Source organism: Perna viridis, chromosome 13 (genome assembly GCF_037379345.1).
Source record: "Perna viridis isolate PV_CMFRI_1.1 ecotype Kerala chromosome 13, ASM3737934v1, whole genome shotgun sequence".
In the NCBI taxonomy this organism is placed as follows: Eukaryota; Metazoa; Mollusca; class Bivalvia; order Mytilida; family Mytilidae; genus Perna; species Perna viridis.
The window spans coordinates 18,261,077-18,278,737 of NC_142457.1; the positions used below are offsets into that span (position 1 = coordinate 18,261,077).

Genomic DNA, 17,661 nt, shown 5'->3' on the forward strand with positions numbered 1-17,661 from the left:
TGATACAACTAGAAAAAAAATCATGGTATGCTGGACGACGACAAAGTTTAAACTCAAATCGGTTTTAATTATCTTCAGTTTGCTTTTGATTAACTGTTTATTGTCAAATGATTGTTTGCACGTTAACAGAAACCAGCATAGTTCTTATTTATGATTTCTTTCCTTGTGTGCTTTAATGATCTTGAAAAATGATAACCATTTGTGTTGCTGACCTAACGCGGAAAAAAAGTGTATTGCATTATTAACCCATGGGTGGTATACAATCATATGATCTTTACAATATGATTAAAAAGGGATAACAACAATTTCCGTGTATTCCTTATATTTGTGATATTTTTTTTATAAAAAAAAATGTTTCCTTGTTATTATCTCATATTTAACCGTCACAAATACTTCAAAACTTCATATTTTCCCTCAGCCAGTCTACGGACCTGAGGTGAGTTTCTTTTTTAAATAAGTAAAATACATCTTATCCTAATAGAATAAATCGAAAACGAATAACATAACTTGTTTGCTTTCAAATTGTTTTCCGATAATGATAGTAAATATAGTTAATGTAAAAAAAAATGTTCACTTATTGATGCGAACGAGGGAACCAAGATTCAAACAAAAATAAAAAGAATACAAGGAAAAAGACCGGACAGGGTTAACAGAAACACACAATGTAACAAAGAAAATGAAATAATTTGAAAGTACTTTTATTCATGAGTACCAATAGTACCAATTTCCGTGGTTTAGGGGAAATGTTAGTTCGTTTATTCGTGAATTCGTGGATTTGGCAACTCCATCTTACAAATGAATTAAAAAATCAGCAAAAAAATATACGAAATTTGATTCCCCACGAAATATGATACTTTCACGGTAACAAAAATAACACGTACAATGAGACAAAGGAGTAAATGAGCAACTTTGACTCCATCAAAACTCTGAGCATTAACCAGAATGTCGAAACAAGCATTCAAAAGTAGTTAGATACCATATCGAAATGTATATGTCTAAGGCCACCAAGCGTATTTAAAAAAAACTACTTTTTGTCTACTAACTAGTAATATGCACAGTCACTGATAAAGTGGCACGATGTTAATTTGTACAAAATGCTCACAAACTAAGACTATTGAAAGAGCTAATCTTACTTTAGTTTTTTTACCGACTTGGAAACTTAGCTAACAATTTCTGGTTGGAAAGAATTTATATAATGCTCGAAATTTAACAGTGAATAAAATATTTATAAAAGTTTAAGTTTATAAAAACAAAATACTCCTTTATCTTAATTTACAAAATCGATTGATAATGCACGTGTTGAATTATTGGTTGGTATATATAGATAATGATGTACTTTGGTACGTCCAGTGTCAAAAGAACATTTATGATGTCCCTAAGGTCGTTTAAATTTGAATATATGAAAAAAAATGATCACTGTCGATGGAGTTAAATCTTAATGACATCGTAAGAATATTTAGATGATCTTTTACAAAAAATGGTCTGTTCAGTTGAATGCTATACAAAAGCAACTACTGTTCACGTGAATTTCTCTTTGATTTAATGTAACGTTCACAATAATATTTCACGTTACGTTAATCGAAAAATTAACTTGATAATGTAACATGAAATTAGCGTTTGTTTGTTTGTTTGTTTGTTGGGGTTTAACGTCCGAGCAGCAATATTTCAGCTATATTCAGACGATGAACATGAAATTAATGATAAAATGAACATGAAATGATGATGAAATGAAAAAAGGATGGGACACAAGGACAATGGGGTCGACAAATTTTGATTGCCACTAGAAATATGGAGAGGTGGGTAGGATGGGGCAATTTAACCTCCTGTGGCGGAGCCCTATGGTTCCTACTCCGGGAGAATACCACAGTAGGGTTCTTTAACGTGCGAGGAACGTGGTATTTTTCCCAACATGGTGCACCACTATGGTTTGCGGTCAGGTTTTCCGTATTATAGCCTGACAACCCCAGCATGTAACACGCCAGGGGTACCCCATTCCACCACCTGGGGCACACATCCCAGTTGCACTGTGGGCAGAGCGCCCTAGCCCCCGGCTAGTGTTTTGAGCACTATTTAGTCGCCTTTTACGACAAGCTTAGCGCTGCAGCAGGCCTATTCTTTTAACACCTGGACCTGCACGTGACTTAAATTAGCGTAAAGTGAATTCAAATCTACATGTCTACAAATCGATTCATACATTCACAAGTTTGAATGATTACTAAGAACATGAACAAAGCAATCATTTTCCTTTTCCAGTAGGAATAACCAACAAAACAGTTTAATAGAAGTTAGCAACTTTGGCATCTGTTCAATATTACGGGAAATCTTTGAGATTTTAATAATCAATAGCCAAGTAAACAGGAATAAATACAAAGCGCACTTGACTTTACAATTATATACATTATTGAGGTATAATGACTAGGTCACGCATTCACGGATTGCATTGCCGATTCTACTACGGATTAAATTTCACGGACGACGCCGAACAATCCGGCTGGCGTTGTTCGATACGGATCCAAAACGATTGAAGGACGGTGGGACTACGGATTTGGACGGACCCACCAAGGAAAATGTCTATAATTGATACGGCATGACACGGTACAATACTGTGATGACACGGTACAATAATTTCATAACACGGCCTATAAACTGACTGACAAAAAAAAAGAATGTCCTCTAGAGACAAAAAGCAGAGGAACTAGGTGTCTGCGACGGTGAGTCAGTAATACAAGTGAATGAAAGTATTTCCAATTATGTCAGATCTTAATGTAATTTGGAACAGACAAAATGTCTTTTGAAAATACTATTGAAAATACTTTGAAATACTATTTCCATCCCTAAGAGGACTATGATCAGCAAGATATGTCGCCCACATGATGTTTGTGAAGGCAAACACAGTTTAGGACAATTACATGAACTGTATCTGGCTCTTGGTTCATGACTGACAACAAACATCTGAATCTATTTGCCAGGATTTTAAAGGTAGTACAATACGGTTGGGTCATTTCTGAAAATTTGGTTTCATATTGTTGATATAAAGCAGTTTTGAGGCAGTCTGCACAGAAATTTCAAGTGTTTTGTTATTTAAAAAAATGCATGTTTTTGAAATCCTTGGTGTGTGCAGAAAAAAATTAATATTATTGTTATAAAATCCAGCAGCCATGGTAACATACTTAAAAAATATTACTGAATTTTAGTACAAATCAGTGGTGTCTTTACAAAATTAATAGCCAAATACTAGGTTTTATAAAATATTAGACTCTAAGACACTTCCACAGAATGAAAGCATGCATGGAGTAGGTAGAAAAAGGTAAAAATACAAGACCCTTTTTTATTCATTCTCTCGTAATTTTAGTTCCAAAAGGTCGTGTGAAATAAGGTATTTTGAAAATCAGCTATCTGATACTGAGAAGAAAACCTAATACGGCAGAGGACTGAAACCTTTCGTATACTATTCTTCATTTAAATCACACCTGTTTACCATTACATATATTAATCTGTCTGTAGAAATGCTTAACTACATTAAACAATATATCCACCAAATATCCACTTTTCGTTTTCAGTGTTCCCAATTTGACGGGGGTAACTTGATGTGCGAAGCAGTGTGCCTAAATGTAACTGTAAAAAGCACCTTAAGGCATTTTTGAATACTCTTCAGGTCTAGGTAAACGATAGATGAAAATCCATTTATCACTGGCAAGGCCCCGACGGGGGAAAGGCTTCATAAGCCAGCTCTTCATGCCAAAGGCGTCGTCTGAAATTATATAATATCTCATTTGGTTTTCATCACCTGGCAGAGGTTATGCAGCTGGCATGACAATTAATCCCCTTTCAATATATTTCTTCAAATCACATTGATTCCCGATTTGAGCGTCAGAGCATCCACCTTATGCACCAATATCATCCATCGAAATTTGTAAACAGCGTCGACGAGAGCCATCAGAACTACTGAATGATATATTTGTAGTTGTAGTAAAGGGAACCTCACCTCGGAGGGCGTTCTTTAATGTTCCGTAAGTACGTGGTTTTCCGTAGTAACCCTTACCTTTACCGTAGCAAAACGTTGTTTCACCGTAGCAAATACGTCCTGACACGTATCCATCCGTATTAAACCGTATTATGTTCGTATTGTACCGTGTCATTCCGTATCAATTATAGCCATTTTCCTGAATTGTCCTTGGTGGGTCCGTCCAAATCCGTAGTCCCAACGTCCTTCAATCGTATTGGATCCGTATTGAACAATGTCAGCCGGATTTTCAGGGGTCATCCGTAAAGTTTAATCCGTAGCAAAAACCGGCGATGCAATCCGTGAATGTGTGACATAGGCATAAGAGTTATGCCGGATTGTATCCTTAGCTCTTCCGGCAAGGCGATCCTTTAATGTGTGACGTAGGCAAAATGCAAACATGTAATAAATTTACTTACAGATAGAAAGTCTTTCATATGTAAGAATTAGAGTATGCATGGCGAACGAGAAGTGGGTAAGTATGTATGTGAAAAACCTATATGATATATCTCTGTCTATGTTTTCAGATATAAAAACAAAACAATTTCTACATGGACACATCCTTATACCAAACTTGTTTGTTCCTATAGCTAATATGAAACAATTTTTTTTTAAAAAGTCTATTATTTACCAATTTTGTTTCATAAACCACTAAAATATACAGAAAGAGAGCAAGGCCTCCCCAAACCTATTTAATTTGGACAATTGATCATTGAAAGTACTTTAATTCGTGGAAACTGATTTTCGTGGATTAGGGAAGAAATACAAATGTGTGAGTTCTTGAGTTCGTGGTTTTGAGATTTTCCGTACACACATCAATGAGAATCTCTTTTTCTTAGTGAACCAAATTTCGTGGTTTTGCCTACCCACGAAAACCACGAAAATTTGAACCCTACGAACAATAGAACTATCACAGTACATCAAAGCATATAGAAAAGAATTTATGAAAAAAGTAAAAAAATAAAAATAAAAACGTCACGTGTCGAAACAGTCAATTTTTGTCGAAAGTAAGTGTATAATCTTAATCAAAAGGAAAAACAATAAGAAATATAAAATCATCAGAACGTTTGTATTCAGTATTTTATATCAATGTCATGTAAGCATCAAAGTAACTTAGATTTATTTCATACTGTGTCAAATGAAAGCTTGATAGCCTTTGGTAAAATTGAATATGATATAAACATATCACTGACTACACGAGTTATGTCCCTTACCCTAGGTCTACCTCATTAACTCCAAATGTTGAAGGAATCTCTAGATGTAGTTGGTAATTGCAAACGTATCAGAAGCGTGATCAACATATTTGGGATTTGTATTTTAGCTGTTTAACACTACGCCCATCAGTTTATTCAGAAAAAGTAAAAAAAAAAAAAACTTTGATAATTTTTATTTCTAGTGGTATATAAACTGCTTTTTAATCACTTTCGAAACGATTTGAGTTCCTGCTATTGGTTCTTCCTGTCTTTACGACCAAGATTTAAGCCTTTGTTATCAACAAAGAGTAATTTGCAATGGGTGACAGTTATTTTCTTAATTCATTCTTAATCAAAATGTTATAACGTCATAGTACTCTTTACACAATGCCACATGCTGGTGGTAGGGGAATTTATATCAAACTCAGCTTCCCAAATAGAGGAATAAGCTACCTTGGGACATTAAGAACATATGCACATTTGTAATATTCGGGAATTATCAATATCATATTGGACATGGAGGATGTTCTGTTTTTAAAAGTGATGTCGACTTTTAGCAGTGAGCGAAAAACATCTGGTGGGGTTTTAATGATTCAAAATATATTTTAGTATACTTCAGCATTAGCAATCATTCAATCGTGGTAGTAAATATCTCGACGATGTAACTGTGCATTATTTTCACAAAATGTTGAGTCTTGTTGCCAGACAACGGGGTGCTCTATTTTCAAAAATGTCCGCTACTTTACTTACAATTTTTTTTTCATTTAATGATAAATACTGTAGTACAAGACTAAGTTGAAAAGTCAATCAACGTTCGTCTTTGTTTTGACAGTATGAAGCTTATTCTGCTTTATGACATTTTTAACAACCCATACGCAAATTGCATTGTATCTGAACATTGAAAAGTTGTCAAGGATTATTTTCACATGGTCTACCAAAATGCACTTGAAATTAAAGAAACAAATTATATACTTTCTTCCGCGACATACCTATACTTAAAATATATTTAGAAGAAACAGGACGTTTGACTTGCTAGTAAATATTACCTTGGTTCCCTTGATTACTCTGTCATAGTAGCAATACACCAACATCTCCAACATGTGTAATATTTATGCCTCAATCAAGTACAAGGCACCGACCATTTTTATATTGGGGAGGGGGGGCGCTCGGATATTTTTGAGAAAAAAAATTAATTTAACATTGAATAAAAATAAAAACAAAATAATTTTTGTGTGGCAAGAAAAATATATTCGTATTAGATATTTTCAATATCAAACTGAATACCAATCGATTACATTTTATCGTTTTACATTCGTTTGATATTTATTTCTAGTTAATCTTATTTGTAAATTCTAAATAAATATAAAATAAATATCAAACATTTGTTTTTATCTGTTCTACATTCTTTTAACGTTCGTTTCTGTGTTATATATTAAATTTAGAACAATTTTGAATATCAATTTGAATATCAAAATGGATTTTTTTCTGTTCGTTAATCGTTAGACATTCGTTTCCGGATTATATATTAAATATAGAACGCATTAGAATATCAAATTGTATGTCAACCAGGATTTTTTTCTGTTCGATATTCGTTTGACATTCGTCTCCGGTTATATATTGAATATAGACAGGATTTGAATATAAAATTGAATAACATACTGGATTTTTTTCTAAGAAAAATCAGAAACAGTAAAGAATATTCAATATATTATTTTTTGTAGAATCAACGTGAACAAATACATATATTTTAAATACTTTGAATTGGTTTTGAAGACGGGTGAAGACTTTTTTCCCTGTAATGCCATGACATTGTTTCTGAAGATGTCTTTTTCTCCCTTATAATTTGATTATATATTATTTTCTACAGATATAGATAGCCCACAAATAATTCAAAAATTCTTCAGATACTTCAAACACCAGCTTAACATGTCTGTCGAAAATTTGAGTGAACTAGCCTTCAACTGTGGAGCATTTGAAGAAATTGACTGTCGTGTTATAGAGACTACACACACAAACCTAAAGATGAATAAGCTGTTGAAACGATTAATACGAAAAGGAAAAAGATTCTGCACTTTAATAATTCAGACATTAAAAAAAATAAATCGATAAATACCCGATAAATTGGTCGGTCCAGGTAAAGTATGCTTCATTTTAAAGTATTGAAAACCTTTACCATGCTTTTTATTCTTAAATTATGTTTGTACTCAAAAGTCATAAAAGAGGAGATATTGAATGCAGTTTATAGTTTCCATATTGTCTATTCAATGACACTTGTTTGCCGACTTGTTCATAGAGAAGATAGAGAAGAGACTTTATAAGATACAAGAAATTCGAAGATTATAGTATAATTTATGTTTTTCCTTCTTGATGTTGGAGCATCTTCGTAAACATAAACATGTAGGAACTTTCTGTTGTAAACATCTTCAAAGCCTATCGCGAGCATTTGACATCGATCAGGAAAACTCTTTCCTATCTTAATCTCTTTACGACAAACAAGGGCAAGTACCTTTATGTATATCTCAAATCAAGGTGAAAGCCATTTCTGCCGAGACAAAAGATGCATATACGGCAGACAGAAGAACTAGTCGAGTTTGTTAAATACTTTTGGCAGCAAACGGTATATTTTAGACGTTTGTGCAATGCAAGGGTGTCTACGTATTGTAATGAACATTTTTCTATTTGCGTTCTCTTCATATTTCTAAGCAGTCAATCGAGGAGTCTCTCAATGATCTGAAAAACAACCCACTTTTGTAATTAAGACTGTAAAATTTCATAGTTACTTCAGAATTATTCGGTTTAGTTTATACCTTTGAGTCAACTCTGGAAACATCACCTGCACTAATGCCAGTGCATCCTACCAGTTTTATATTAATATATTATATGTAGTGTAAACCTTCTTAAAGACAGGATCATGTTTATTGTAGATGCCATTCAACAGCTTACTGATATACAAAGACATACACTTGAGCACCACACTCACCTCGTTTGCCACGAAATAGATTTATCGAGGGGTGTTCCAGATATGTTATTTGAGCGAAACATTATTGACATTGACGATCACGATGCAATTGATGACACAGAAAGAAAAAAAGAAAAACGAGAAAAAATGATGCAAATCCTATTTGACAAGGAAAATGATGACTGGATTCCTCATCTGATTCAGATACTCTGTGAAACAGGTCATAACAACCTGGTTGACGATTTGAGATGTTTTCAAAATGGTCAAGGAGGTAAACCTGCTCTCTTGAAGAAACATAAAAAGAATATTTACATGATTGGCAATATTGCTGATTTAAAAAATACGAATACACCATATGCTCACTTGGCGAAAGTTTAAAAATAAAATATGAACATGTTCAACTTCCTTGTGTATTAATTGATAAATATATAATGAAAAATTAAAAAAAAATTTCACTTGGGTTAATTAAAAGACAAGACAGGACAGTAAATTTGCTGAATATATATGTCTTTATTTTAGAGGGAAGGGTGGTCAACCAGCCAGAGTTACCGCCGTGCGATTTTGAAATTAATTTACATGCACTTCACCATAACCGGGAGCACTTTAATGACGTTTTAGAAGATAGGGGTCATATGCAAGAGGTCATTCAACATATGATTGATAGCAACATAATGGTTATAAGGGAAGGTTCTGTAATATTCCTTATTCGTTCTACAAAGCCAGAGAAGATCATGTCAATTATACAAGGGTCAGACACAGAACTTACGCGTAACCTACTGCAGAGACTGTTTGATAGTAACGTACATCTTTTGAAGTATTTTGGAAATAATGCAATAGTTACAATGACAATCAAAAGAGTAACTATGCCACCACGAGGTACATGCATTATATGTGCACTATTTTTATTATTATTGTTATTATAATTACTTAAAGTAGTTTCCAATTTTGTAATTTTTCATTTTGATGAAATTCAACGTGGAATGTCTTTGAGTTAGAAATTATATCGTGTGCACTGCAAAACAACTAATCAAGTATATGCACTTTTATCTTTGTATGCATGCATGTTGACTTGTTCTTCTTCCCTGTTGAAGTTGATTTAAATTACACATGTAGTAAAAAATCGAAATATAAATAACTAATGAAATTATATGAAGGTAATCTTGCTTATCATTTTGTTACGTTTAATGATTTTTGAAACCTCAAAACGTCCAGTAAATAATATTTTGTTATCATTTCCTTATTACAGATGTCACTAATGTAAATGGAAAATGTTCAGGTGAGATTTAAGGAGGTAGGCCTAGGGTAAGGGACACATACCACTCATGAAATCAGTGATATGTTTGTATCATATTCAATTTCACCAAAGTCTTTCAAGCTTTCGTTTGAAGCAGAATAAAATGAATACAAGTTAATTAGATGCTTATATAAGATTGATGTAAAATGCTGAATACAAATGTTCCGATGATTTTTAAGAGTTGTATCCCTTACCCTAGGTCTACCTCCTTAATACAATTTAATAATATATCGCTACTACAGATTTGTGAGTTAGACAAAACTGACATTATTCAGCTGTTCTCATTAAATACATCAATGATTAAAAGTAATGCTAATATGACCAATAAATGACCTGATCCAATATTTTCAGAAATGTTTTTTTCTACCCGCTCACAAACTAACTAGTAATTACAACAAACTTATTTGAAGATGCATTGTCGTTATCGACTATAAGAAGTTATGGAAGCAAAATGAAATTTTTTGAAAGTTGAATAAATCAAATTAAATTTAAAGGCAACGGGGAATGGTACATTGCAGATGGGGCATCAGTAAATGGGGAATAGTGCGTGAAGCACGGTAATTGGTATTAATTAGGTACTTTGATAATGAGTAAAGATAAACCTTTGGTGATGTTATTTAGAATGGGGAATGATCCCTTAAGTATATGGAATGGAGCAATGAGGGATGGGTAATGAGAATTGGAGAGTGGGACGTGTACTCAGGAAGGAGCTATATAAGGCACAACATTTAGCGCAAAAGTTTATGATTAATGACATTTTATCTACGTGTAGTAAATTCCTTTATACTTGATTTACTAATATTGCCCTTACATTTCATTCAAGGATATATTATCATTCAAAGTTTTGGTCGACTGAAACAACGTCCAAAACCAGACCCTAAATAGTATTAAGCATTGCAGGGATAAGATCATAACGTCTTTTTATGTAAGTTATAGAACAAAGTTAGAAAGCATTCCCTATATATATATCCCATACAAGACACAATCTGAAAAGTATTGACATCTGTTTTTTTGTGCAAGAATAATATTTAATGCTACCTTTATCTTCATTGCCCTCATAATTTATACACACATACATTATTATTACAGATTAAAACTTTCGAAATAAACTTCGAAATATTGTAGCACGCTGTTAGTATTCAATAGTTCTTACTTAAATGTCATCTTATGAATTTTAGATTGTCTCTACACGACAATTCGTGACAACTATCAGGATGTGTTAGACGAAATTGAAGATGATATAATAAACGAAACATTTGCTAACATAAAAAATAGAACAGAGGATGAACAACAACGAATGGAAATAAGTGAGACCAAGACACTTTCAAAGAAAGCACATCTTTTCTTGCAGTATGTTTGGTGTGACGCCATTGTACTTCAGGCGTTTATGAATGTTTTCGAGAAACGATCCCAGTTAAAGATCAATAAATCACGGTGTGTTAAATGCGAATCTCAATCAGGTACGAATTGACTAAAATTCAGATAATTTCGCTACACAAACGGGTAAAACTTATTGCGTTAAATTTATTTTGAAATAAAGTTGAATGATAAAGGTTTGACAAGCCTAACTCCGATAGTTTTTTTTAGTTACAACGTGTTTTCACTATAGCATACATGTTTGAAGAACACATTTATTGGTGAGTTGTTCAAATTATAAATGATTCATTTGAAATTGACTTTATGTCGTTTCTTATACACTGAATGATGGTAAATTCATTCTTCTATAAAAGCAATTTGTGTACTGCCAATAGCAAAAAAGAATCATTCCTGTGATTACCATTCTTATAAACGTTCTAGATACCATCGACAAAATTGAAAAAGAATTTGCCTTGAAGTTCGAACTATGTGCTGAAGATGATGACAAAGGTAATTCGGTAGAATTTATATTGTCCCGTAATCTGGTTCCCTGGTCAATATCACAAGCGACCCTAGGGTCGCTGAAAACATAGACTCAGGTCACCAGTGACGGATATGCACAATATGTGAGTAAATTGCCGCTGATGAAATTAAATAAAAACAAAGATGAGATTATCTAAATTAACTTTATAATTGTGCATATATATCGGAGGATAACATAAATAACTTGAAAAATACTTAGACGTATTTTTCTTTATATTTGAATATTAGAACGTATAGAAGTAAATAAAATAACGTCATATTCGCTCAGCCAATCAAAAGACAGAAGACGTCACTGGTGACCCGGGGTTATATTTGAGAGAAACTTGTGGAACGAAAATATTAACCAGGCTTCAAGTTAATATTGTCCTGTAACACTTGAACGCATAATGCCACAACATGTGCGGACATGATGGTTTATTTTCTAAACTGATGTCTGTTTCATAAATTATGGACACTTTTTATACTTTGAAATACTGATATCAAGAATCATTCAAATACGCTATTCTCATTGAAGAATCGGTATTACTCGTGATGTTACATGGGTCGATGAAACACATCTTCGAACTTTCAATGATATAGGTCATGCCCTCAGTTATTTGGACTACTTTTACTGATTACCGTGAATTGTCTTTTTTCTTTGTATATCTACAATGTTATAAAAATGAAATAACAAAAACATATGAAATGTAATTATAAGGATTGAATGTTTCATTTTGGTATTTCACGGGCATGTAAAAGCGATGACCGATTGCACAATTTGGACATGAAAATGTGCTACAGTCAACGCTTGTACACGCCGATGAAGCAACAATAATGAAACATTCAATCCTTAACGAAAAATGTTTTGACAAGCACCTTTATACCCATAAAATTTTGTATATGGTCTTTTTCCCCCTTATTTTTTAAATATAATTGCATTTTTTTTTCTGTTCGCTACATTGTGTATGTAGATCGTCTCTGTTTCCTGTTTTCACGTATATGCCATGTACTTGAATTTTTCATTAACAAAAGTATCAGATTTGGTATTTTGTACCGATATGTGAAAACTATCACATGATCTCATATAAAAATATATTTGATTTGTTTGACATTTCTATTATTTTACTACTACACTAGATTTAAGGAAATGTATATGTAATATAAAATTGTATATACGCAAATTGAATAACTTACTTACAGAAAACGCCGTTATTAGAATTACCAAATCAGGCATTAGAAGACCGTCATCAGATATTATTGTATCAACACACATGCGTTTCATTCAACAGTTGTGTGGTCCAAGCATAATTTGGAAAAATATAGCCAGGTATTATATTATTTACTATGACGAAACAGCACTAGTTTTTGTATACTTACTTGCAACTGATTAAAAGACGTCACTATATAAAAAGTCTGAAAATGAAAACGTAATTTATGATATTTTTGTAAATTTGTATGAAATTGACAAATAAAGTTGACATAACAGGAATTTTTTTTCTAAAAAAATCAATGGTCATGCTCTAATTTTGAATTGTACTTCAGACCAATCCTGCTACGGAAAATGTCAGTTCATGGGATGGAAAAAATTGCAGGTAACGCATATTTTTTATGATTTGTAAAACAGAACTGATCAAATATTATAATAAGAAAATTTCGATAGATAGGAACCTTCTTTGTTGAAAAACTTTTATTGTCAATTATTGTAAATTGATGTGTGTGTTATACAGCACACGTCAGAGTGGACAACACAATTATTAAAAATATTTTTCAGATACATACTTTTCAGATAGATATCCTAATCTACTGGAAATATTAGGTCATGTCTTTCGTTTTGACTCATAAGCTTAACACGTTGATATCATATGAAAGCTATGTAAATTATAAATATTCTAATTTGAATATTTTCCTGTAGATTACAGAATTATTGTTATGGATGAGACCTGTGATCAAACATGTCAAAGTTTCATCGACTCTGTTCAAGATTACAGTGAATGGGTTTTCCGATTTTGTCACATGCCTAGAAAAGAAGATGACAATGATTCTAAAAGAATGAAAACAGCAAAATGCATTATATTAGCTTCACCGGGACCTCATGTGTTTGTCCTATTAGTTGATGTATCGAAAATCGGTCAGATAAAAGACACAATTCGTACTTACGAACATGTTCTGGGTTCAGACTTTACGGATTATCTCGTTATCGGAATAAAAGTTGACGAAAATAGGACAATTATCGCAGAAGAATGTATACAAAGCTTCATGAATCTTCACAATTTACCTAAGGGCGAAAATCGTTGCTTCGTTTTCGACAATGTGAGTAATCGGGAAAAACAGGCTAAAGATATGATTCGACTTTTGGTAAAGTCTATTTCAAATGAAGGAAAGTACTTTATAAATGAAGTATTCAAGATTTCTGAAAATGTAATCAAGAAAACAGAGGAAGATATTGAGGGTGAAAAGGTTCAGAAAGTCAAGGAACTCACTCGAGAGCTCAAAAAATTACAAAGTGTTAAAATAAGTAGAGCCACTGCAACCAAAAAGGTGCTTTCAACGGACACCCTTTTTGAAAACGTTGGTTTTGAGAAAGCAATTAATCCTCTAATAAACATCTGATGAACTTTGAATCTAATGGTTCAGCGTTTGAAAACTTGATATTTAGAATCTCGTGCTATCAAAAGAGAAAAACTGAATCTGTTTAGATCACGATTTCGAACTGACATTTTTTAACATGAATACATATATTCCTACGGTTGATTATTTTTGAAAGGACCAAACATTTGCATCGCAAATTTGACAGTTCTAACATCGTTGGGAATTTTTCAGACCTTTATATATACATAAAAAAAGTATTTTAATTTTTTTTTCTATTTTAAAATGTATTACATTTTTTTTATATAAGGACAATTTTTTTCTTAACAAATATTCTGGTTAATTTAAAGGTTGAATCAATGGGAAACATCAAGTACATGTAATGTAACACTTGTTCCGACATTTCAATTAATAAACTACTAGCTTGTAATGTCCGTATTGGACGGCTATTGACAGGCCAGGGACGAAACTTATGGAAATAGGTCGAACGGTATTTTTTGTTTTTTGTTTTTGTTTTTGTTTTTGTTTTTGTTTGTTTGTTTTTGTTTGTTTGTTTGTTTGGTTTTTTTTTTGGGGGGGGGGTTTTGTGTCGTTTTGTTTTTTGTTTGTTTGGTTTTTTTTTTTTTTTTTTGGTAGAGATGTCTCGCTTCATATCAGCAATGGTGCCATCATCTAAATTTCACAATTTTATATACGAAGATAATTTTCCTACGCAATTTTGTGAAAAAAGATAGATAACCAAACGCATGATTGAGCTTAGCCGACATGATTACCTGAACGGACATATTTAGATCCTAATATTTATCTGAAATTACGATGTGTCTTCATATTGAGAACCAGTATGTCTCTGATACATTTCCACTAAGGTAAATTTCAAATTTCACTGCTTTACCATGTTGAACGGCTTAGTAATCACGAGTTTTCCAAGCGTCGCCATTTTTCAGGCACATCTTCAGAAAAAAAGGAAATCTAATTCTTAAATAAACAAAAAACGTAGAAACACATTAATGTATCTTTTCTAAATGACTAGCTGACTCCAATGGAGCATAAAACCTAAACGCAGCATATGTTGTAGTCAGTATAAATGTAATTAATTAACCAATAACCAAGGTTTCCAATAGCAGTGACAAGTGGACAAAAAAGTCGTATTTTCTTAAATAAGAAATACATTCTTTTCTAAAACTAGAAATTTATTTTCTAATACTAAACATTATTGTTGGGTTTTCTAGTATTAGAAATAAATTTCTTACATAAAAACAATTTCTAAAATAAGAAGTTCATTTTCTAATATTAAAAGTTGTTTTAGATTGTCTAACTTACAGTACTTCTACAAATTTAGTTGAAATGCACGACGGAAAAATGGCTGGAAAATTTTCCCGCACTATTTCCATTAATAAACCCTAAGATTTAAGTTAGAGTTACTGATATAATTAGATTTTATCAATATTTGTAGTGCTAAGGTCAGACAAAAAACTGAATGACAGGAAAGAAAATTCATTTCCGACATCGGGTACGTTTTTTTTTTCAAACGGAAGTTGCAGGTAACATATAGTATTATTTATGAGAAAAAATATTCAAAATATCGCGTTTGAACTTTCGCGGTTGTTGCATATCTGTACAGGTCCTATTATTGTTTTACACGTGTGTATTATATGCCACTGGTCTGACATCCTGCAAGAAAGGCCTTCTTACTAAACACGAGAATCTGACTGTGATGACTGTTTTGTGTAAATTGTTCTTTGTACTGATATGACCACCACATGTATATTCACGCCGCATGGCTTGATTGTGAATCGGATTGGTGTTCGGTAATTTTGTTGTTACCTTCATTTAATAACTTATGAAAATCTGAAATAGGAGGTGCATATGGTATAAAGGTTCCATGAAAATTTCATTCAATTCTACTCTGTGTATGGGAGGAGTACCGGATAAGAAATGGACCCAATGTACCTATTTTCACAAATGACTGGCTCCATGTTTTGCTATGTGAAATCCCCAAATTGATTCGTATCAAAATCTAAAATAGAAGGTCCACATTGGGAACATGTAATAAAGATTCTGTTAAGGTTTCTGTAATATAGAAGGAGTATTTGATAAGTAATGCGTTCTCCATATTCCCAAATGCACAAATGACAAAAGTCATGTTATGCGATGTGAAACACCCAAATTGATTCGGATCAAAATCTAAAATAGGTGGTACACAAAGGGAACATGTAATAAAGATTCTGTGAAAGTTTAATTCAATTCCATTCAATTGTAATAGAGAAGTAGTAGGTAAGAGATATCCCTTGTGTAACGGAAGGAAGGAAGGAAGTACGGACGGAAGACAGACACTCCCATTATTGTATACCCCGACTTGCAAAGTTTGGGGTATATAAAATGTACACGAAAAATAAATATGGAAAGTATGTTACAAATGAATCTAAAACATCTAATATTTAAATATATTATAAACCAAATACAGAATTATTGACAATTTCGTTTAAAAATTTTATATTTTGAATCACAAGAGGAGATTTTATATAAATGTAGATTTACGTATACCTGCCACATATTAACAATAAAGTACATTCCCTTTTAAGGAGAGAGGGCAATATTTGAGAAGAAAAGAGAAAGACTATTACGAGAAGTATTCTTTATTTCTGTTTTTACCTGGAAGAATTTGGAAAATTGTATTAGACGTTGACATATTCATTTTCAACAACATTGTGACCATGAAAATAAACATATCGTTCTAATTAACTAAATAAAGTGGAAATATTTACATCATAGTTTTTTAATTCAAATAATAACTCATACATTACGCAGGGAAAATTCCGTACTTTTCATATGATTATTTTGCTGGGATTTAAATTAATGATATACAAGTAAACAAAAGGAACGATAAAAGTTAAGTTTGTCGATATTTTTATGTTTTTCGGCGGGAGTTTCTAGAAAAGCAGAGGACGCTTACCCTACCGGTGCGCCTGGTCCATGCTCCCAGTTTTTAGTGGAGTCCGAGTTGCTCATTTATTTTTGTTACTTTGTATGTAGGATTTTAGTTACTTTATGTTCTTTGTTGTGTATGTCTGTTTTCCATGTCTGGTCTTTGTCCCTGGATTACATTCTTTTGATTACCGCTATAACCTTTGTTCCCTTGATTACTCTTTCAATTTACAACTACTTCGTTTATATTTGTAAACAAGCGGATCTGTTGATCCATTTTTTTTTCACAAAAAGTTCCGAAATGGCTACAATAAAAGTCCGGCACGTCACTTTTCCGTCCAGTCACCGAGTTAAAAAAGATTAAAATTGTTTGGTTTCAATATCTATATATAGATATCTATAGTACTGCAGTAGGTTAACAATTTGCAATTAAAAAAAGAAAAACAAATTCTGAATTGTATGTCAAGGTGAATTAAAAACTAACGTGCACAAACAGTAGGCATAGTTCATTGTGTAACAACGCACACTCACTGATGTCGAAAGTCATTTTCTTTTCATTCGGTGAAAATAATAAAAATGAGACTATTGAAAGGTCTTTCCCAAACTGGCTTACCAAATGGTGGCTTAGACATTGTTTTGTCATGATCCCGAATATAACTTTTACGCTTGCGCGACTGCGCTTTAAATGCGGAAAATACGACCCGACGAATAAACGATAATTATAACAACAGATTTTCCTGTTGAGTCATAAAATTCAGGATTATTATTTTGACCCATCCGTACTTGAAGATGGCCTAAAAAGTACCAAATACAGAAATACATT

General features: G+C 32.6%; 1 protein-coding gene across 1 annotated transcript; it reads left to right on the top strand.

Annotated features, from left to right (window-relative positions):
- Nucleotides 1–373: 373 nt before the first annotated feature.
- LOC148599821 (uncharacterized) lies at nucleotides 374–16,677 on the top strand. Its single transcript, XM_088557374.1, has 11 exons — nucleotides 374–436; nucleotides 4,425–4,478; nucleotides 7,064–7,297; nucleotides 8,121–8,426; nucleotides 8,675–9,031; nucleotides 9,402–9,431; nucleotides 10,628–10,909; nucleotides 11,247–11,315; nucleotides 12,528–12,654; nucleotides 12,870–12,919; nucleotides 13,240–16,677. The coding sequence occupies exons 2-11, from the start codon at nucleotides 4,457–4,459 to the stop codon at nucleotides 13,935–13,937; spliced, it is 2,175 nt and encodes a 724-aa protein (XP_088413500.1). The 5' UTR covers nucleotides 374–436; nucleotides 4,425–4,456; the 3' UTR covers nucleotides 13,938–16,677.
- Nucleotides 16,678–17,661: the final 984 nt, after the last annotated feature.